A 24,247-nucleotide genomic window follows, 5' to 3' on the forward strand; every position below is an offset into this window, starting at 1 on the left:
AGCCTGACGTGTCCCCTGCACTTGGCTGGCTGTTCTGAGCTTTGCTGATTCCTGAAACAGGGAACTTGGCACATCCTGGCAAGTTACACAGAGGTGAGCGAAGGATGTTCTGCATTTGTGAGGCAGACTGCAAGTGTCTGACATTTGAACCTAATGTTCAAATGTCACCAATTTGGAAGGCAGTCTGACACTATTATCAAAACCAAATCATGACTTTCAAATTTTGAGCTGACCAGCCCGGATATGCCTTGAACACAGAATACAGCAGGGAACAGAGAGGTGAGGAAGGTGGTACCAGCACCAGATCACACCCAGCCACATCAGTACCGTTTTCCAACAGCTCAGGCTGGCAGAGAAATTTCTACAGCAGGGGTAAAATACGGATGTGGGCAGAGCATCTTTCTGATGCAGCTAACAAGCATCTGGCACTGAATATAGCCCGTTCAGAGGGAACATCTCCAGGGCTACGTGCTGTGCTCTGTGAAGGGGTGGGTGTGCTTTCCCCATAGACTTCTATTAAGAAACAGCATGAGTGGGATCTGGAGGAAATTGGAGGCAGCATATTGAAAGGTTTACTTAGGCAACACACTGGAAAAGCAGCATCTGTGTATTATTTCAGCTAATAAAAAATGAATGTAACAATGTCTCCTGGATGTGGCGGTAAATTTTTCACTGTTGTCACTGAATTAATCAAAGTGTGCTTCACAGTAAAGCAATTAATTCCACAATTTGATGGCCGGTGTGTATTGAAAGAATTTGGGGATTATTTTCCTGTGGAAAATTTCCACTTTAGTTGCAAAATATCTAATGAGAACCTGAAAAGCTAATCTTGCTGTGATTCAAGTAGAAATACAGTGTCTGAGCTTGGCATAAGGTTTTAGCAGACAGTAATACTAGTTTGACAGAAATGGTTGCCCAAGAAATACTGGGTCTAAGATTTGAGCACACTAACAGCAATAATCCATAGATTCTTTGAAATTATTTCCCTGGCTAAAGTGTACAAAATGCATAACCACGTATCAGTGCAGATCTAAGAGTCCACTTGCAAAGATGCCAGAGAACTGTCAGGGAAATCCCTTAATGTGAACATTAATTAGTATAGAAATAACCCACAGACATAAAGCACCTCAAATAATAATGGGATACCTACCCAAACAAAGGACAAAACGAGAATATAAGTGGGTGCAACAGACAGTATCTTCAGAGATTATCTCTCTGAGGGTACTGATGATCTTCACTTATTTTGCCGTGTAAGAATCACTGGACAAAGGACTTCATTTGTGGTCTGCACCACTCTTTTTACTATCATATTCTTAGTTACTTGGTTTTTCTTCAGAAAAAGTCTTGAGATAAAAAGAGATTGGCGTCCTATGAAGCACACTGTGCTTCAACACATTGCAGTCTTTCTGATACAGCCACAGCAAATCAATGTTGAAAGATCATTGGATAACCATGTTAGAAAACTTAATAGAAAGTATTTTGATGAATTTCTACTTATCATTACTCAATCAGTGTAGCAAACATGAACAAACTGCTCCCATCTATGAAGATATGAAAAGTTTTGGTGGGTTTTTTTTTGACCCACTGGCATTTTACACTTGCCCTGCCTTAGAAACAAATAACAGAACAAAGGAAAGGGATTTTGTAAATTCAGTTCTACATTCAGAGACCCCACAGGTGCTCTAGAATGCAGGACAGGAAAGGACCTCCTACATTCTTGATTCAGGTACATGAAATTGCAGGCAAGCACACATCATCTTCCCTTTCTTCAGCAGATAAACATGTTTTCCACTTCTAGGACCTCATCGTCAGAAATGATTCAGACATTGCAGGTATCAATTTGTGTGGGGTTTTTTGTGGCAGGTTTGTCCTCCAGGAAAAACAGCTTTTTTTTTTTCTCTCCCAGGATGATCTATCACTTGATGTTTTGTGGACAGCAGTTATCCCCTCTGTCAACCTTCCATTTTGCCATGCTAAACTCTTTCACCTCTCCTGATGCCAACTCTCCATTCCCTAATAAGCCTCAATACTCCTGTCTTACACCTGTTCCACTGAGACAAGCCCTTCTAAATACAGGTGACCAGAACCATACACAGTATCTCAGATATGCTTTCTACAACACTGGCACTTCTTTGCTTTCATCAGAAATACACTTTCAATGAATGGATGCTTTGCCAATGCCATGAGGCTCTTTGACAGAGCTTGTTCTGCACACTGACAGCCTCTATTGATTCAGTAAGTGACTGGACTAATTCCTAAGAACAATCCCCCTCCCTGGATGTCAAGGTCTATTAAATACAAAGATAACCACCAACAGCTCATGAAGCTGCATATCATTCCAAGGTACATTGGTAAAGTATCAATACTTACTTTCTTGCTCTTCTGTAGGAATTTGCTCTTGATCAGACTTGAGGTTAGACAGATCTTAGTTTTGACCCAGCACAACAATTTTTTAATTTTCATTTGCTGTTTTTCATCCTGCATTGGTGATCTGTGTATTATAACTGACTATACATTCTGTATTTTTTCATCGTTACTGATTTCAGACTGATGACATCCCAGATTAATAGTGAAAAAGTTTGTTCTTAGTCCCTGGAGGAACAAGTTTGCATTTTGACTTTTTGTCTTCTACTGTTCCAGGCCTCTAGATTATCTGATCCTTCATTCTCTTTATTGACAATTCTTTCTAACTTTTTCCTACAAATTCTTCTTGCCATTACAGAAGATTTGTCCTAGTACCAGGATTCAGTGACATTCATTAAAACACCTAGAAGTTTCCTTCTCCATTCTATACATCCATTTCTCCTTTATCCAGTTCCTTATCACTGTGCAGCTCTTGTGTTCAACTTTATATTTTTCAGACAAATTAATCAAGGTGCACGATTGCATACATTACTGGAGTTCAGTTACATGAGATGTAACATACATCCTTCACCTGGAAAATGACAGATCTCATAAAAAGTAGCATCTGATTACCCTGAGAACTTTGGTATTCCAAGTTAATTCTGCATCTTCAGGGACTCTTTAACTAAAAACACATTCTGTGACCTCACAGATGGTTCAAGTTGAGCCAGAAGCTCTGTAAAGGGATTCACAGGAATGCTGGACATGATCCACACACCAGTCATGGATGGGTCTATCTGTCCACATAGAAAATCTTCCAGCACCTCATCTCCTGGAACCCATGCCCAGGCCTCTCCCTCAGCTGCTGTAGCAGACTGCTGGCATCCACTTGTATTCTTTGAGACTTCCTCCACTGATTTCCTTGCTCAAGTAACAGCTTGGATTGGCAAACAGATGGGTGTGCAGACATACACAGCACCAGCTTGTGGAAGAGACAACTTGAGGACATTCTTCCATTTTGTTGCTGTATCATAATGCAGTTCATAGAGGACTTCTGTGTGACCCCATACCAACACATCATGCTATTTTCCCAGTCATCCTTTTTGGTTTATATGGTAACAGATACACATCATACCTGTTGCCTGTGACTACTTGTACAATGGAAACCATGTAAGAAAGCAAACAGTGAAATTATTGGTACACATGAACACACAGTGCTTTTTTCTTCCTCCTCAAATCCTTCCCCAAATTTTTATCTGAAAGTTAAGTTTGACTGTATGAGTGACCGCTCTTCTCAAACCTTTTCACATGGGAGTTGGCTCAGTCTGAAATATTGTCAAAAAGACTCTTGCTCTTCACATTAAAAAGAAGAACACCATCAACAATCTTCACACATCCTACATGTGAAGCAGCACAGATAGAGTAATGCTTCCTTTCCAAAGCCCACAGAAAGCACTGAGAGAAGCCAACTCCCTGAACTACAAGATGAAGGCTAAAAATAGCCCATTAAAGGATTAATTTCAGGATTTTAAAATATAGCTAATTAATATGCATAGGAAAGGCACATGGTCTCCAGGAAGGAGCACACACAACTAGAGAGTCTGCAAGGGAAGGGAGGGGGGCGGGTGACATGCAGGCAGAGTGCCAAAGAAGAGATAAAAGAGGATATTCCCTATATATATCCCTTGGATAGAGAACATGCAAAAAAAAAGTGTGTTTCAGAAGAGGTAGAAGCAGAGGGGTGAAACACTTCACTGTTGAAGAGGCAGAGACAACACAGTGTGACCACAAAGGATAGGATCCTGTGTGAAGAGCAGTGAGGACACTCATGGAGTCTTCAGTATCGGCCAAAATGTTACACACAAGGACAGAGAGCCTGATGGTACCAGGGCACAAGGTTTTGTGTTTTAGGGCTCAGTGGTGGAGACACTGTGACATGAATAGACATAAACATGCTTTGATATACAAAGTGAATTTTAGTGAGGTGGTTTAAGGGCTGAGCACACCACAGAGAGATCAATGGAAGCAAAAGCTGTTGCTTTGGTAGTGACTCTGCAGTTGGAAGCTAAGTGCATCACGAACATGCCTGCATGGAAAGCTAGGTAGCAACAGCTGAATGCAAAACCGGATCTCAAGATGGATGGCATGGCAGGGTGTGGACCTGGTGTCATGTGTTGCACTGGATTATGGCACTTCGGAAGCAATTTTCTCTTCTGAAGTAATACTGAAGTAGGTCACTGCAGCCTGAGGCTAAAGCACCCTCATTGGGTACAGCCTGGGAAAGCTGAGCATTGGATGTAAAGCACTTACACAGGACGCACAGGCTGGCAGTCATGAAAACAAGGTACCACATATGAGCAACATGGGTGACATCAGACAGTAAGGATTATCCACAGGTAGTGTGAATCAGAAAGCAAATCTGGTTATTCAGGGGCTGAACTGCAGAACAGAGAACGATAGCAGCAATTCCGGTGAATTTAAAGGTGTAGGGTGAAAACAGGTTCACTTGGAACCATTTCCTCATACCAATTTCCCTGTAAATAACATTTAAACAATTACAACTTTTTCCATTTCACAGAGGGCAGAGGAATGGATGGACAGACTTAACTGCCCAATTCACTGGCTACTTAGCCTCAAGAAAAGCTGGAGTTTTAATCTGGTATTGCAAGAAAATTCCACTTTCACACAAGTTTGACAAAAGGGGAGAAATCTCATGATTTTGTGGGGTTTCACTTTCACAGTCGCACATAAACAGCCTCAGACTGCTGTGCATGCAGCTGCATCTTGAGAACAATCTGAGCACTACAGTAACCTGTTAGAAGCAAGCAAGCGGTACAGAGGTTTAATTTTGCAACAAGGGGTCTTGATACATGTTTAAGTTGACAAAGTCCTTAGAAGAGCTGCAGGGGAGAGAAAAGTTGCAGCATCACCAAGCCTATGAAATAGGGTCAGTGCGCCAGGATGTTGCTGTTGGAAGCAAAGGACATAAACCACACCTTTTTCACTTAAAGACATTCTTTATTCAATCTTTTTTATATACAATATTATTTTTTTATCTGTAAAAAGTACATATGCAGGATTCCAGGTCAGAGGCAGAAGGTTTCCACATCAGAAGATAGACTTTTAACCTTTTATTATTTTGGAGGAAAAATAATCTGTCAGTTTTAGACAAAGCAAGAATAAAGGCAGAATGCAAATCCAACTTCCACCAAGCAATTAGGATTAAAGGCAACAATTCACTGTAACAAGTCAGGCTGTCTCCTCCAACTTTGGTGGTTCCCAACTCTTCTGGGCAATTACAGAGCAGTTTGTTAGAAGGTGCTGACAGCTGGAGCAGCTCGTGCTTATCATCTCTGCTACAGTCGTACGCACGTAACTTGCAAAAGAGCTTGGGGTTCCTCTTTATATGGCAACACAAACCCTTGAGTCAGAAGACTGTTTCTCAAAATTCAAGGAGCAAAAGAGGGATGTCCTGTTCAGGGTGAACAGATCTCCCAACTACAGTATGGATCAAGAGCTTGTTTTCACATTTCTCTGGTATCAAGAAGCCTATTTCTTATTTGTCCCCTTAAAAACATGGACTAGACCTACCAGGCTCAGTTTGCCTCACCATTTTCTGTGGATGCCATTTTATATTGTTGATCCTTTCAATGTTAATGCTATTAACCACCTCTCCATTCAAACTAAGGAGAGTCACGTTATGAAGATTTATAAAGCATTTCCTCAGGGACAGAAGAGGGGATCATAAACAGCCCCACAGGGCTTTGCTTAGAGGATAGACCTTTAACCTTAAAGGATGGTATTAGAGGGAGTAGGTAATTACTGTCACTTTTTAGAATCCAGGTAACATTCAAATCCTGTAAAATACTGGTGGGTATACATCAGTCATTGGGAGGTAGAAGACAGTGATCCACAAATTTGGAGGATCATCAAAGGTGTGACTGGAACATGGAACTACTTGCTTTTCCTTTTACTCCAGGGCACCTACTGCTTTCCATACTTTTCTTACACATTCAGTTTTAAGGACTACATTGTGCAGCAAAATTAACACAGAATATCATTCAAGGGTTTTGTTTTTATTTAGAGGACAAAGCTAAGAAGCTGACTTCTTGACCGCAGACACACACAGCTCCAGGGTTGTTAATGGAAGCTGCAGAAATCTGGCCTCTTTGAAAAGTCAAGCTGTAATTGTTAGAAAAAAATTTACTGCTGGCAGATCCTGACCAACAGGCAAGTTTGAGGCTTGGATTAGGAAAAGAACCATACATCCTTGTTTTGACTGCATGCAAACAGGAAGTAGACAATTCTGGGATTTCTAGGCTCTTGCCCAAGTCCAGTGTGCCAAAAAATGTACATGATTTTCTGTTCTTTATTTCATTCTGTAAGGGGAAAGGGTATTGTAGAAACTGGTAAAATGGGACAACTACCTAAAGAAAATGAGGATTGTTTTGTTAGAGAGTACAGTGCAAGACTCAGAAACAACTAGGACTAGAAAGTCATTTTGTGCTTAAATTTACACTTTTATCTTCAAGAAAGTAAGTCAGCAGCAACATAATGAAAATGGCAATATTCTGCTGTACCTTATGTACCCAGAGGCAAAACAGTCTGAACTTTGGGTTGCACGTAATACCATTCTGCAGATCAGAACCTACTTTTCTGTGAAGGACTTAGAACAAGGGCACATCACTTCAGTCAGAAGTTTCAATATATGTGGTGCTTGGTTATTATGCACAAATCTCACTCAGAACCCATCACCTCCAAACTCTGCTTGATCTAGGAAATCTCAGGATGAGATTCATGAATGACATAGCAATTAGTCCTTAAAATGCATTATTTTTGATAGACTATGCACATCATTAACTTCTGGGGGGAAAGGATAGTTGATATTTTAAAGAGTGATAAAGTAGAAACTGACTGCTGTTGGGGTAACTGGAAAATAAGAAACAAGTCCTTTATTTGGTACCTGCTGCTTATCTACACAAAGAAGAAATAGCAGTACTGTACATCTGCTTTGAGAAAAATACCATCCCATAACAGGAAATGGCTTAGTCCTCAATTCAAGGATTCCTGTGGCAGTGAGCTGACCCATTGGGATTCATGGAGGAATTAATTTGAAGGGTTGCTCTTTAATTCACAAAAGGGGGATGGAAGAGCAGCAACAATAAGAAGTTTGCTGTTCTGGGGACTCCAGAATTCTGTCCTGGACCTTCCTCTGAACAGACTGGCAGCCATTCTACATCTGCATTTACTAGGATGTGTATAGGGATGGCTTTATGGGTTGCTTTTATTTTTCTCTCTTTTTTTTTTTTTTCAAATAAAACAGAAGAGTCTGCTTTTCCTCTTTCTCCTTTGTACCCGGAGAGATTCAGGAGAACAAGGCAACTGAGCGCAGTTTTTAACAAATAACAGTTCTCATGGGACTGGAAAAACAATTTGAAAACACAACGTATTTGAACTTTGGAAAATGAAAAATGACTAGTTCTTCAGTGAATTACTGAATAATAATTAGAAAAAGAAATTAATGTGGGACCAGTAAGAAGAATCCATTTATTAACCTACTTCTAATTTTAAATTAAAAAATACTGGAATCAGTATTATTTACTATATTAATTACTTCATCAGTTCTCAAATTATTTTCAAGATACAGCTGCAATTACTGTAACTAAGTAACTGGTATTAAGATACAAAGGTTGAGATTGGAGCTTGTGGCCAGCTCCATGTCTTCTTCCTCTTAAACTAAAGTAACTGGCTGGAAAAAAGCATCTGATGGCATTTTTATTTAGATCATGTGATGATTTCTATATCTAAGTTAGTGTCATAGACAAATGAGGAATAATTTTAGGGGGGAAACTCTACTGTCAGATATAATATGATAGGGAAAAAGGTTTTTATATATAAAACTTCATATAAAAACATTTTTGAGGGGGCAAAATAGCACCCTCCCCCTTTAGATCTGATGGTGTACTGCTGTAGCTAACTGAAGAGTTGATCTATGTCTGAAAACATCATAAAGATTTTTTAAAGACTCAATCTGTGCATGAATTAGGAGGGCAAGGAGCACCTAAAAGCTGTTCTTCAGCAAAGGGGCCAGTCACCATGGCAAAAAGATCTGAGAGCTATACAGGGGAATAAAAAGAATAATTTGAGCTGGAATAAGAGTAGGAAGAGATTGTGAAGGACAAAACTGAAAAGACGCAAAAGCTGAAAAGACCTGAAAAAAACAAACTTCTTTTGGCAAATAAGTGAAGACTGAAGCGGACTCCATTTAAGTGAGACTGTCCAGCCCAGCCATGGAGTACTTGAAAATAATGCCATGCAGGTAGCAGCACCTCATTCCTCATAAATTAATGAAAGAAGAGACTCTTCAGTTTCTTTTTCCATTCATATGTAAGAGATGTTAAGTTGCTTCCAAAGAAGATCATGTTGCATTTGTACTGGAGCCCCCAGAAGAACAGCAAGTTTTGTAAACTAAATCAAAGGCGATTTTAGGCTCCTGTCATAAACAACCTTCAAAGAAGGTTCTGTGAATAGAATTCAAAGAACAAAATGTAACTTTTAGGAAAAATCTAGATTGTGTAGAATAATATAAAGCAACAAACTCCAGCTGCTTAGCTCAAGGAGAGCTTTTTTTAGTTCCATATGTATCCTTCTATATAAATCACGAGATTGTTTTTCTTAAGTTGTCATCTCTGTTTATTTAGCTAAAAGAACCATGACTGAGAATGGTTTTTTTCATGTGACATGATTTGTGAGGAAGGGAAGCTTAGGCTCCTTCCTACCCCTGCGATATGCTCCAGACTCTGTGACTGTAGCTTGCCAAATGAACTAAGCCCACGCTGCTGACAGTGAACTACAAACCAAATGCTTACTAATTGTTTTTTCTTTTTGATATAAGCATTATTTTGAAAAGGGAAAATGAGGAGGCAGTACTGTTTATAGTTTAGAGTTTAGCTTTAATAGCTTAGAGGCCCTGAGAATGGCTGCCAGTCTGGACAAACAGATGCTCCTTAGAAAATTCAGACAGGTACAGAAAAAAGTTCAAATCCTGGTGCTGCTGGTGTAGTGATGTCGCTTTTTGTTTTTGTTTCGTTCATGCCATCATAAAAAAAAAAAAAAGAAAAAGAAAACCTAGGTATTTGGAACCCACCCGATCTGAAGAGGTGACTGGTGTGTTGTTCCTTGCAACAGTGAACAGCAGCAGCAAGTTCCTCTCCCCAGATGGGAAAGCCTCTTCTTATTTAAGCTGCTGCATTAATATTATCAGTAGATTCCATGTCTTGCTAGGGTTCAAAGCATGTGAAGTCTCTGTCCTGCAAAAATCACGCTGACGTGTTTTGGTCATGTATAAAACAGAACTTTTAACTTATCTATATGTTGAAGAGCTTCATTTCTCACGCTGGTACTTGCTTGACTTGGAGGTCTAGTTTTACCAAGCGTCTGTCTGTCTCCTCTCCTGCTTAAAGTCTCAAGTGGTCCATGTAAACAAAACAGAGCTGAAAACAGTCTCTCTTCCTCCTCATAGAGCTGTTTTTATCGATATGCAGGATTTCCTGACAGTGTGGTGTTGGCTAAATGTAAAACAGGCAGAGGATGAGCTTCTGTGTTAAAAACCCAGTTGTCTAAAGGTAGAAGATCATCGTTGGAGAAAAGCAGATACAAATACCTACAAATCAAGACAGAGGGGAAAAATGGGTATTAAAGCAGAGCAACAGGCAGGCAGGGGCAACACAGCAGTGTCAGGCCCCACCATTCAGCAGCTAAAGATATAAACAAATTACTTGCTCTCAACCTTTGTACAGCACCCACATAACCTCTCCTATTATAATGACCTGGAGAGTCATTTTTATTATGATCAAGGCCTTCAATGAAAAGTTGTTATAAAGACAGCATTTTAATCTTTCCAAGAAACTTTTGTGTTTTGAGTCTCCTTTCCAAGACTTGCAATGGAAAACAAACATAAAGACACCAAGCACAAGGATTTGGAGGACAGGGGAGCAGAGAAGTAGTTGTCAAAAAACTCTTCTGAACAGAGTAAACCCACTTGGAAATTACTAATCCTCTTTAAGCTAAATCAAAGATTTCACAGCAGCACAAGAAAAGCCACTAAGCCATGGCAGATACTTGACTTGTCAGCACTGTTCTGGAAGCTGGTTCAGTTTCTGGTGGGAGGATACGGGACTATATACTGTGCAGAGTGGTTTCATAAATGTTGTACATTGTAATGTAATGAAGAGGACATGAAGCATGTAACAAAATTAAGGTTATTGGACATACACGGGAAAAAAGTCTTTCTTGTTTCTTTTTTCTTAAGACACACTGTTGAATGTGGTTGTGCTACACACTGTAGGAGGTATTGGTAGTGAAGATTTCTGTCAAGACTTCTTAACTCAACTGCTAAAATTCAAGACATTTCCCTTGTTACAGAAAAACTGACTGTGTGAGTGCAAGCGCAACACCATGGTGTACAGGACCTCTCATCTCCTGCTGCAGCTTGCTTTCCCGTCATCCAGGAAAAGACAAGTCTTGCAGCACTTGACAAGGAAGGGATGTCATTCCCATTAGTGGGTTCTGTCACATCCAGAATGTGCATACACATTGTTCTGCTGTTACTTCATGCTCTCTCCATCAGACACTGGTAGTGTCTGCTGCCTACAGTCATGTGTCACTGCCTGATCATTTCTCCCACTGCCTTTATTTGCCAGCTCTATCCACAGCACAACCCAGTCAGTGGAGCACTACTTTTTCCTCCCTTCCTCACCAATTAACTGTTTATGGATAAAAATTTCTTGCTGAGATGATTCCATTTTGTCGTGCATATCTCTTTCTCCACACTTTTCATTTGACTTTAAAGCATCATGCCTTTCCCTTCCTCAATACTCCTGCCTTGCTCTCTCCTCTGCAGCTCTATAAACTCTCTTTTGCCACAGCAGCAATGTTTCATCTTACTCAAACTCACTTCCTCATTTGATTCACACTTTTTCTTTGAATAACTGAAGCAACCTATTTCTACATCTTGCTCCTTCCCACTCAACAGGTACCTTCTTGCCAGGTACTGCCCAAAACTGTCATAATTTCCTGTGTTATTCTTAATGATTCAAAGTATCTGAGCAGCAATAATGCACGTTTGGGAGAGTTATCAATTTTGAATTTAAGGGGAATGAAAATGCAGAAGTTATCATTAATAGCAGAAAAGATTACAGCAGGCATTCCATAACACACAGTTTATGCCCCTCTTCTAAGGGACATCTTCATTTTCCTCATGGCATCACACCCATTATGCCTTTATTTTTATTTGAGCTATCTTGACTTTCTGTTCTCTATTTTATCTCAATGTGAAACCAGTTTCTGGTTTGGCTATGCCAATTGCATCACTGTCAAACATCTAACATCCAGCTTTTCAATAAAACTTTGTTTTGTCCCACAGTCAGGAAATTATCCAAACCAAAAGCCAATAAAAATTTCTGAGTTCTCTCCTAGAACTGCAACCTTCTGCAATGCTTGCACTACAGTATATCCAGTTACTGAGTGACACATCAGTGAATTTTCAGATCTCCTTGTGATTATTTAAGATGCAGACAGATTCTGGTGATATATCAGAAGTCAGCCTTGTCACCACAGAAGTCCCTTAGGAGCAGATTTCATTCTCTGATTTGGCTTTTATAGGCAGATCAATCATATAACATCAGCTCCTGGGGAGGTATTGTTTCTCTGACTGGACCTGTTTGAAACTGCTGCCTCTCTCTTTGGGAACATAGCTTTTAGTCTCCAGAAAATGAACTTGAAGGATTAAATGAAATAAAATTAAAAAAGTCAACAGAGCAGGTAGCAGTACCTGACTTTCTTTTTATAATGATAACATAGGGAAAAAAAGTATTGTAATTATGTAGAGGAATTTGATAAGAAGCCAGCAGACGGACACTATTCCCTTACAGACAATGAACTTGGAGCCCCTTCTTGTCAGTGAAACACATTGTGGTGCCTGAAATAGGCACCAGTACTGCCACTTGCAGAATCTGCTTTCTCCCCTGCTCCATTTTGCGCTCCCAGTACCACAAATTAATCTTCAGATACATCAGCTACAGCAAAAACTTGTTAAGCGTTTCTAGAGCTTAGATGCCAGCTTTTACCGGAAGATGCAGGACTGAAGAAGACTTACTTCAAGGTTTCAGCAAGGAAAAAGCTCTGCTGTACGTCATCGTATGTAGGAGATGAGGAATAGACATCCTTGACACCAGAAAAGCCACCACTAACTCGGCAATACTTGTCAATTGCCTGCAAAGAGGAAGGGAAAAGACATAGAGAATGTAATTGTAGAACAACATTTGGGAACATTAAAGAATCAGGCTCGTTCAATAAAAGAGGTGGTTCTTTCCGTGCCACATTATCCTGCTGTGAATCTCCTTGTCAGAGGATGTTATGGATGTTAACAGTTCATGCTGACCAGAAAAAATAAAAAGGGACTGGACACATATAGAAGTAGCATCCCTCCAGGGCTACTAACAACACTGCATTTGGCAAACTGCTGCATGCTAAGAAAGTATTCCAGGGAAGAACACTTTCTTTCCTGGGTATTTACTGTTGGCTGGTATTAATGACATGACAAGGACTTTTGCCCTGAGCTTGTACGGCTCCTCATAGCCAACACCGAGTAGAACATCCATCAGTCAAATCAACGCAATATGTACTACTGTGTGCATAGGAAGATGACAAGCATTCCTGGATTTGGCAGCTGGAAGAGTCTGAAGAGTCATAGGAATTCTGTGACTAGTAGCCAGTCACAGAGATTTACTGAAAGTAGTAATAAAATACTGTACTCATCTTTAGCAACTGTTGATTTCATCTTATAAACTCTTCTAGCTGCTACTTTTTCCGTACATTTCCATCTCCTACATATGCTTTTCTCTGTTTCCCCTTCATACAGCTGAAACTCAAGTCAGCTTGTGTGCTGGACTGCAGAAGAGCTCTTTTTCATTAAAGCATGAAGTTTAAAACTGTAAACATTCTATGCAGAAAGGGACCAATGGATCTGCAATTCACAAACCACCCAGCTCCAACACAGTACTGCAAAAAGCACAATGGAAGAGGAGGAGACTGGAAAGAACGTGTTAGTAGCTCAGGGCACCTCTCGCCTACGCTTTCATTATTCCACTCGCATGCACGACCTTACAGCACACAAGGATATCAGCCATTAAAACCAGCTCCAAAGAAACGACTCTGAAATGATTCACAGGTTATTTGTGCCTCCCTGCTGCTTTGACTGTGCTTCCTCAGCAGACACCAACTCTTTTAATAGATTCATGCAGGGACAGAAAAGGAACAGGGGTGAAGGAAAATGTTTGGCTTAGGATGTCTGTCATTACCAATGACTGAACGCAGCTACCTGTAGTTCAGTAATCTATGTTTCAGCTCGTTAGCCTGCATGAAGTTTCTCTCCACATGGTGCTTTAGGCCCAGATTTTCGTTAATTCTGATTTTTGCTAGTTCTACTCAACAGAAGCTGAGGGGAGTCAAGGCAGGGGAGGAAATAAGTTTTGAATGATGTGCCTTTTATGCAGAGAAAACAGATTCAATCAAAGCTACCTCTACCCACATCTATTGCCTTTGCATACTAGAAATACTGGGAAACAGAGAGGAATTTTCCATTGGACAAATGCACAAGGAATGCTAGCAGATGCCATCACCGAAATCAGGATGAAAAGTGAAAAGTTGAGCAAGATACCTAGGGCAGTAAGTCATAGCACATCAGGTACAACAGCTAACCTCCTGCTAGTATACACTCTTACTCTGTGGAAATGTGAGACTGTTCATAGAAAAAAGAATAATCCAGCCTGGACAAAGTTCTTTCAAGTTCCTAAAGAGCAAGGTTTTTAAAGAAGCAAGAAGAGCTTATGCCAAGAAAGATACAGTATTTCTGGGCAAAATCTAATTCTCACTCTAATTCCTTAGCTCAAGCACAGCTTTCTCCAAGTTTGGATGGAAATGATTGCTTTTTTGTTGGGACCTGAGTCTAAAAGGAGGAAGTGTCTGGATGAATTCTTTTCAGATCCGGTTACTGGTGCAGGCTAGAGCTACAGTGAGACTATTCACACGCTGGGATTTGGGTTGACCAGGTTTTCTCTACAGTCTGGAGAGAAAGGTGTACATGACACATCTAGTCCAACAGCTCAGCCAACTTCAGAAGAAATAATGCCTGTGCTGTTTATGGAACCATTTGCATATTCCTCCCCAGAAGTCCTACAGCCCCTAGGCAGGTGTCATATGAATAAACAGGAGCCAAAGCACTTTTCCTTTATACGCAGGAAAGAAAGCGCCTCCTCTTGCCACTATCCCCTTTTTATAATACTGCAGAACACAACCTTGCCTCTGCTCTGAGGAAGCTCCAATGGTTACAACTCCTGCGAGAATTTTAGCATTCGGAGTCTGATCATGTGGGAGTTTCTCTAGTCAACCATTCAGCAACCCTGATGCTGTGTGCCACAGCTTGGAGAGGTGAAACTTGCTAAGTGACTATGGCAAATGGAAAACAAGGAATAAATGGTACCACTGTTAGGACCCCATCTCCTTCCTCCTAAAGAATTAAATCCCCATGTCAGTGTAAGAGACAAAACTTGTTTATTTTGGAGAGTGTAGATAATGCATAGCATTGAGATCCTGCTCTGTGCTGTAGAGGCCTCATGCTTGGGTAACTACATGCAACGCTGGTGAAGCTAGCAGGCCTACAAGCCCAGAGAAAGAAAAAATGTGATCTATATTAACTTTTTTTTTCCTTATGATGACCAAGTAGCCTTGTACCTTCAGAAATTTCTCTTTGGGAAGGCAGACTCTGGCTTAACTTGTGTTCAGAATGGGCAAAGGATTTACCCTGTTTGATCAGAGTTCTAGGCAGTACAGGTCATAATGAACTGCAGAGGAAAAAAGCCTCTGAAAGACTGCTATACAGCTATTCATCCAAATGTAAAATTTTAAAATATAAACAAATAAATTGTCCTTGATTCAGACATGTACAGAACTTCAGGACACTAGCTGAAAAACTTGGTGCCGTAGACAAGCTGCTCAAATGCCACTTGAAATTTGCAGTGTACTGCTTTCACACAGGCCTCAGAGTACTCAGTGTAGCAGCACCTGATTTGCCACTCGGATATACTTTCACTCAAGAGCTGAAGCCCAGTCTGCTGACGAAACAATGTTAAATTTACTGCACCCCAGAATACAGAGAGGCCTTAGATGACTGGAAGGGTATTAAGGTAATGCTACCATTATGAGGCTTTGGCAGACAATAATTTTACGATGGCATACCTGATGTTAGTTCCAATCAATTACAGAAACACGTTTAAATATATAGAAGAATTAGAGGATAATTGACAACATGGTTTTATAGAAAACTATTTTGCTCACAAGCTTGATTTCATTCCTTGAGAACTAAAAATTTGACAAATAAAGGTAACTGCAGACCTGTAATAAACTTAAATGCTTCTAAGGCAATTGACATGGTACTTTAAGATATTATGAGAAGACAAGGCAGCACTACACCATATCAATATAATTCAATTTAAAGCTGACTGACAGTGCTCTAAGAACAAACTGTTAATGCAAAATCATCACAAAACAGAGCTGCTTTTCACAGAGATCCACAAGGAGTGGCCTGAAGTTTTATCAATCACTGCAACACTGCTGCTGGCAAAAATGACATAGGTAAATAACAGCAGACAGTGTAATCTGGAGGTAACTGGGTGTCAAAGAAAATGAGTTTCATATAGTCCTAAATCTAGTCATAAAGGCTGTGTAAGTGCAGAACCAGGCTAGCCTGGCAGGTAGAGACACTTCAAAGACTTCCGTGGCCACATAAGACCATTTAGTCTGAGTTCCTCCTAGTTTATCGTGGCAGATGCACACACGGAGATGGTAGAAAGTAGCAGGGCTGTAGTTTTATTTTTGCACAGGGCTGTGGATGAAGTCAAAACTGGAATATGCGATTCTAGAATTCATTTTTAGAAAAGGATGATGAACTAAGGTAGGTGCAGGCATTTGGAGAAAATACTTTACAGTGAGAGACAATACAATTTGTTTAGCATCTTAAGTAGAGTCAGTAGTAAGCTTATTACAATCTATGAAAACTCTTTGGAAAGAAAACATGAGGGAAATAAAAGACATTTTAATATGGAATAGGAAGTCATAGGAAAATCCAGTGATTGAGAGCTGAAACCAAGCAAATTCAAATGGGAAATAAAGTGTGGGGTTTTTTTCACAGCAGAATTAATTAAATAATCGAACAAACTACCAAAAGAAGTGGATTTTGTAGTTTCATCTATTCAGATTAGAACAGAAGAATATGCAACAGTGTACTCTTGACAAATACATGTGTCTCAGGTCAAAAATGACACAAACTGAAATTTCAGTGCCTGAAATGTACAGGGAGGTCAGAGTTGACCTCAGTTCCTTGGAAATAAAATTTGAGGGTCCTCTAGATTGGACCCCAACTCCCTCAGTTCCTCTGAGGGTGTTGCATGTGTGACTTTTCTTGACTATGCTAACAACATGCCCATAAAAACTGTGCCAGTTTCTTCACCAGCTGTGGTACTCACAGCTTCTAACCCATGAGACTGTGAAACCATGTTTCTTTTGCCTCCAACCTATGTCTGGCTCTTTTCTGTCTACTGTACCTCATTAGGTAGGATCAGAATGGCTTGGGTTGGAAGGACCTTAAAGATCATTTAGTTCCAACCCCTCTGCCATGGGCAGGGATGCCACTCACCAGATCAGGTTGCTTGGAGCCCCATCCAACTCGGTCCTGAACATTTCCAGGGACAGGACTTCCAAAACCTCTCTGGGCAAACTGTTCTACTGCTTCATCATCCCCAGTAGAGAATTTCTTCCTCACATCTAATCTGAATCTGTCTTCTTTCAGTTTAAAACCATTGCACCTTGTCCTGTCACTATTCCTCATATAAGAACTCCATCTCTCTCATTTTTATGAGCCCCCTTCAGGTACTGGAAGACTGCAATGAGTTCTCCTCAAAGCCTTCTCTTCTCCACGTTAAACAACTCCAGCTCTCTCAGCCTGTCTTCGTAGGAGAGATGCTCCCGCCCTCTGATCATCTTCCTGGCCCTCCCCTGAACCTGCTCTACGAGGCCCACATCCTTCTTCTGCTGTAGGTGTTTTCATTTCATTTTACCATCAATCCTCAATTGTCCTGAAATTAGCCCAAGCTTGAGGTCTTGACTATTATTCTCACTGCTAGTAGAAACTCTGAACCTCTGCAGCCTTTGTGGTACAATCCTACTTAGTCAGATACAGAAGTCCACAAAAAATATTTGAACCTTTCATTCACACAGCTTAGATTAGTAATTGGCTTTACATGCCTATTGTGAAGTGGTGGCTCTTATTGCTTTCAAATAATCAACCTAAAAAGGATTTTACTAATTTTCTGTATTTACCCTGAATATCTTGCATGCATATTTCTGTAATACTTCAGCCAGCCCCCCAGCACACCATCAGCCAATTTGGCTGGCCCAATACAATTGAGATGAATGTTGTCTCTAGTACTACGTATAGTATCAAGGAGAATTAGCCTTTTATTATTAGGAAAGAGAGATCCTGTCACAGGGATTTATGATCACTGAGGAAATGTGAGATTGAACTTCCTGTTTTCCCCGCCCAGAGACACTGGATTTGAAGAGATGTGACAAAACAGGCCTTGGACAAAGCACAGCATCTGCATTAAAGTGCCCAAGTTTTGTCCAAAAATCTAGATAACAAAGACAAAAAGAAGCTGCGAATGGTGAAATAGATAAAGTACAGTACAATGATCTGCACACACACAGAGTCCAGCTCCCTGTGCAGATTCTTATTATAAAAAGCAGAGAGATCTGGGCTGGGACTGCTAAGAAACTTTAGAAATGCAGTTTATTTAAAAGCCAGGTGATTCTGCAAAGTATCTTGGAACATCTCTGAAGAATTCTTAAAATGACAGAGGCAGACATCCAACAAATCGGTGAACTAACCCAAATCCATTCTGGCAGGGATGTAATCATCCATTCGAAGAAGCAAACAAGGGAGACCACAAGAACTCAGCCATCAAACACCAAGTTACACCAAGTTCAGTGTAGAAAAATAAAGCTATTTAGAACTCAGAAACAAAACTCCACTTCCTAAAAAGTTCAAAAGAACTACTAGACTTCTGATGAAGAAACTGTCATTCACCACGAGAAGTCTGTAATACTGATTGCCAAGTATGCTTCAGAGGTTGAAAGGCAAAAGGAAAGCAAATTCAGACAGTGATGTACAAGAGCAGTAAGCCAACTGCTCTGTGTGTCACACCAGATTTTTCTCTATTTATAAGTGGAGAAATAAACACAGCCAGATCTCTGTAGGGTACAGAAGAAGCAAAAGTAGTGAGTAGGTGTGAGGAATAAACACAAGAAATTATTTTCTGTGCGCAGTGAACAGAAAACCCTGGGGAAGAAAAAGCTTCAAGCTTCTGTGTCAGTATGAGGGTGGGGTAAGAAAATCTGTAATTGTGGGAAGGAGGGGTTTGCAAAACTATTTATGAAGAGGTCAAAAATATTTTATGGCTATGTTGGATAAAGAAATCTTTTATTAGGGAAACAAGCAAAAGAAGGTATTCTGTAAGGACAGAGGCAATTAGCACACAGGTTGCTTGATTTACAGAACTTTGATGTAGGTTGACAGAAGGATAAAATAAAATCCTACCCCTAACACAGAGAAAACTGGAGGCTGAGGGGAGGATGGGAGGGTTTGTTTTGAAAGCATTAACGGGACCAAGATTTGAAAGCAAATGGAGAAAACTGAACAAAACACAATTAAAAGATATGCTTTGCAGTGTGCTTAAGAGACTGATACTGTACTGAAAATCCTTATATTTGTAAATTCTTTAACCTAGTACAAAGCACCCAATCTCAGCTTAGATCATCCAGCCATAGTTTCTGGTAGGAGCTGGTGTTTGATGTTTTGGAGACAGCAGCAATGCATTCTGGAATACAAGCGTGACAAATGTGGAACCTCTCTCCAGAATAACGTAATGCTGGTTGTAACAAAACAGACTGCAGTGCAAAACCTCACTAAGACTATGACACAACCATAATATACTTGGACTCTTAAAATACTTGGACTCTTCTACATGGTTGCAACTGTGCTGAGGGACAGATAATAACGAACTTGGCTAAGTATTCTGAACCTGCCTTAACTATCTTCCACTTGATGAATACAGGCATCTCAACAGATCTCTTCCTCCAAGTACTTCGTCTCAGTCTCTTGCATCTGGAACAAAACTGGTTTTCATCTGCAAAATAAAGCTTATCCAGCCCCCTTTGTCTCTTCCTTTGTTCTTTCCTCATCTCGTTTGGCTGTAGTCAAAATATTTCATTACTGTCTTGTTATCTTTAATGTTTATTCTCATCTCTGAAACTGGTTTTGAGCTGTTTCCAAAGACTGCTGGAGCGGTAGCAGGGAAGCAGAGGAGCTCTCGGGGGTTGTGGACCACTGATAACAGTAGGAGTCATGACCAGTGGATTCTATTTCCATGCTTAAAACTCATGACCTGTATAATGCTGAATGCATCTCTCAACTGTGCATCTGATTCAGCAGCTGTGAAACAGCAGTAACTGTGTGCAGCCCCTTAGTTTGCAAGAAATCACGACAATCAATTTGAAGTGTTTCAGTACCACAAGAATAAAGTGGCTACAAAGGAAAAATACACCAAATTAAATTAGAGATAATTAATACAGTTACCTGTGTTGCCTCCCAGCCCCACTGCCTGTACTTGGGATCATGGGTGAATCTCCACATATACCAGTAGGTCTCAATCACTTCTGGCCTTAGGATATAATACTTCTCATTCTGCCGCACTGCCACTGCCTCTACACCACCATCAAATTTGAATGCTTCTGGGCCCAGCTTTAATGCTGCAGAGGAAAGAAAAAAAAAAGTAAAGAAGAGTAAGAAAAATTTATTCCATACCAATCTTTGCAGGATGGATGGGTAGGAGACTGCTATATCCCAAGCTTGTGAGAAAAACAGAAACTAGCTTGTCTTTAAGCAGTCTCATAAATATTTCCTATTGTTGAGGCCTATAATTTTTCTTATGAATAATTTATCCAATTCCTGTGAGAAAACTACCTATTTTGACAAGACTACAGTAATCTTCTTCAAAAATAATGAAATGCTAAGAATATAAACACAGTAACACATTCGATTACAGGATAAAATTCAAGTGACCGACACCAGTTCTCTACAAGCAAAAGGGGAAAAAAAAAAAGGGTCAACAGAGGTTTTGATGTCCTTTGATCCCATCTAGCACAGCAGAAAAAGATCTTGGAACTAAACCAGGTAGCACCATCCCAAATAATCTGTATCTTTACCTAAGCTGTTGGTTTAAGGAAGTGCTGCAAGGCCACTGTAACTGATATGCTTCATGCTGTGATTCTCAAGTTTAGGGTTTACAACTGGGCAATGAAGTATTAACTACACCTGAAAATAAATCTCCAAACTATGAAATTCACTATTTCAGCCCTTAAAGGAAGTTGTAAAGGTCTTGTGCCAGCATCTGGAAAGACTATTCATATAAAAACGAGGTACATGTAGAAAAACTGTCTATAATATGAAGTTGCAATCATATATATATTTTATTATACAGCTACACATTATTCCTCAAATCCAACATTAATAATGCACTTTTATCTACAGCTGCACCTCACCTTTTGTTTTGGCAGAGAATTTTTAAGGCGCTGAACTCTGAAGCTGCACTCCAGCTAATTAACCGTGTAATTCCTATGGGCTAGAGGTTCAAATTAGCCATTGTCTCATGGGCCTGAAAGGGGAACCTTAGAATACTACAACGAAAAACGTGAGCAACTCCCAGTGCATGGCCCAGTTGAAAATCTCCAAAAAAAGTTCCTTAATCTTCTTGTTTCAAGGGAGTATGGTGCTGGATGCCAAAAGAAAAAAGCACCATGTATTTTCAGCCACATACACTCCATCAAGAAACGTTTATGGTACTTCTTTCAAAACGGACCACTTTATCAGTTTCAGTACAAAAATTACACAAATTTCACTGTAAAATGATAGGTTAGATACAGAGTTCTACCTATCCAAAACTAAGAATATAAGAATGGTCATACTAGACCAGACGGAGTTCTTTCTGTTTCAGAATTATGTTTCCAATCAGACATAGATGGGGAAGTGGAAGAACAGGGGCAGCATATGAGATACCTTTTTCTAGCTTTCCTACCAGTCTCTAAGTTTTGGAGCTCGAGGCTTCTCCAAAACTAGACATACTTTTTTTATGTGGTCAGTAATTCTTAATAGATTTATTTCTCAAGTACTTATCTGATGTGCCCTTAAACCTGTCCCTTTTTCCACCTGTCCCTTTTCCAATTCTGCTGTGACTTGAATGGAAACTGTTCCAAGCCTTTAGTTTTTCTTCCTGCCTTTCTCCACAACTCTTCCAATTCTATTATATCCTTTGTAAAATGAGAGGACCAGCCTGAATATAGCAAAAAAAGTGCAGCCAAGATGAATACAGTGACATAATGACATCTTCTATTTTGTTCTTTCTCATTTTGTTTTTCCTGAGTGCTACTGAGCTGACATTTTCATAATCTCAAGAGCAATTTCCCAAATTATAATGGTCAGTTAACAGCTCATCATTTAATATGTGAGGTTAGGAATAATTTTTTCATAGGTTCTTCACTTTATATTTAACTACACTGAATTTAATTTAGTAATTTATTATGTAATTATTCAACCTCAAAAGGTCCTTGTGTAGTGCTTTCTTTGTTATTATTGGCACACGTATCTTACTGTTCATGGCCTTTTCTGATAATTTATATATGTATATATATATTATTTATATACATATTAAAATGTAAATATACTACACATTTACACACAGGTGTATTAATATACTGTACTTTTATAAACATCTAACACATAATGTATATAAATACACTATACATTTTACACATCTATACACATATGTGTATAAACATGTATCAAATATATCAAAGTACCACTGGTTAACCACCATTTATCCATTGCAAGAGCAGACTATTTACCTCTACCCTGTTTGTTATACTATACCCATTTTTTTTCCCTCCATGCAGGTACTTTCTGCTTATGCAGCAGCTGCTTAACGTCCCTAACAGGCCTTAGTAAAATACTTCTGAAAAAGCCTTTTGGAAATCAGGTAAACATGACAACTACTTTACTCTAATCCACCAAAGCAGCTGGATTTCAGGCAGTTCTGGTGACGCATCATCTACAGAAACTGTGATGCCTTCTCTTGCTTGTAGCCTGTTTGTGCATTAAATCTTTAATTATTTACTCATACCTATGTCTAATGCTATTGGGCACTATCTTTGTACTTTTCTTCAGGTGTTTATTTCACCAAACTCTTTTATGAAGCTTTCCGAAGGCACTGTATGCCTTTGCTAACCTGTTGTCTATCTCTCCATCAATCTTACCATCCAAGGAGATGAGGCTACCTAGGTAACTAAACATGATCACCAGGTATATACTGCAGTTTATTATAAGCATCCTAGGAAGACACAAGAAAGGACAGCTCTAGTTGGTTTCTGTAAAGAAAAGAGCTGCCTATCCCCAGCACAGTCTCAGCACCTTTCTGTCTCTTCTGGGGATGCTAAATTGGGCAAGAGTTCTCCCAAGTCCATAGGAAAAACAGATCAACTCTCCCCTTTGCTGGCCGAAACATAAACCTATCAGCTGAACCAGGATGACTGTCTTCCCTCTGAAAGAGGTTTTTTTCTGCAATCATCTAGTTCTGTCATTAAAGTGTACAATTAAATCTCAAATCCTGCTGTTAAAGCATAATGAAGAAGTTGACATTTTGCACATGTAAGTTCTTTATTTTCTTTGAAAAATCAGTCCAGAAAATAAAAACCAAAACACCCAAACAAAAACAATCCACATTCATGGGACTGCATGACTGAACAAAAGAAAATGAGGGCATTGCAAATTTATAGCTGTCTGTATAACTTTCAGTCTTGCTTGCATGTGTGTTCCTATACGGTCATTAAATATGTAATCAAAACTTTTATCTCCCCCATCTTTTGACTTATTTAGGATAAGAATAAGCATCTGAAGGAATAAAATTAGGTCTGCTCAAACAACTGTAAATTTAGCATTGCTTATTTTTAAATGTCGAATTAAACATTTAAATGCAATTTTTCAGAATGCAACAATAGCTACTATGTCCTTCCTTTGTTCTTAAGCGTCCTCATATTTTTTTTTAATGCTGTTGCTACCCAAATAAAATTATCACTTGTGTGACTGAATTATCTAAAAAGACAAGCAACTATACAATGATACAATGGAATACTCTGAATAAATACATGAATTCTTATCTTAAAATTGCTTGAGTTTTAGTTACCATTACTTCTACTGCGAAGTTATTTCAGAAGCTCACTTCTCTGATGGCTACACAGCCATTTCCAATTTCCAACCTACATTTATTCATGGTGAGCTTAAAAATCTTGCTCTTGTTACAACTGTAATCTTTTATATCTTAAAAAACAACTATTTCTTTTCAGTGTTTACCCTTGAGATGACAATAAATTTTGTCCCTTCTTTGGTATTATTTTTCTAGCCTGAGCAGGCTGATCTGTCTTAATTTCCCCATTGAAAGATACAAGCTCTGTCACTGTAATTATTTTTTTGGTCATTCTCCTCACTTGTTCTGTTTGAAATTCAGATTTGTACAGAGTATTCTGGGTGACAAATTATACATGCCTTCTAAGGCAGTCTTAATATTATCTAATCTCTGCTGAAAATTATCCCTCTGATACAGACTAGGACTGCACTGGCATTTTTCGACTCCCAGTTCAGAGAAAGAGTTCCTGCCTTTTTCTAGTGAACTTATTTCTGACA

The 24,247-nt window shown here is 39.5% G+C and overlaps 1 protein-coding gene across 1 annotated transcript in view; it reads right to left on the bottom strand.

Moving 5' to 3' along the window:
• Positions 1–5,340: 5,340 nt before the first annotated feature.
• Positions 5,341–24,247, bottom strand: part of MAN1A2 (mannosidase alpha class 1A member 2) — a 134,333-nt gene continuing 115,426 nt past the window's right edge. The window contains exons 11-13 of the mRNA XM_027730364.2: positions 20,093–20,265; positions 12,500–12,615; positions 5,341–10,006 (exon numbers count right to left, since the gene is read on the bottom strand). Of these exons, the coding sequence (XP_027586165.1) occupies positions 9,874–10,006; positions 12,500–12,615; positions 20,093–20,265 (422 nt within the window). The 3' untranslated portion in view covers positions 5,341–9,873. The remainder of the gene's footprint in view (positions 10,007–12,499; positions 12,616–20,092; positions 20,266–24,247) is intronic.

Source organism: Pipra filicauda, unplaced genomic scaffold (assembly GCF_003945595.2).
Source record: "Pipra filicauda isolate LSUMZ 115617 unplaced genomic scaffold, ASM394559v2 scaffold69_size3009148_pilon, whole genome shotgun sequence".
Classification (NCBI taxonomy): Eukaryota; Metazoa; Chordata; class Aves; order Passeriformes; family Pipridae; genus Pipra; species Pipra filicauda.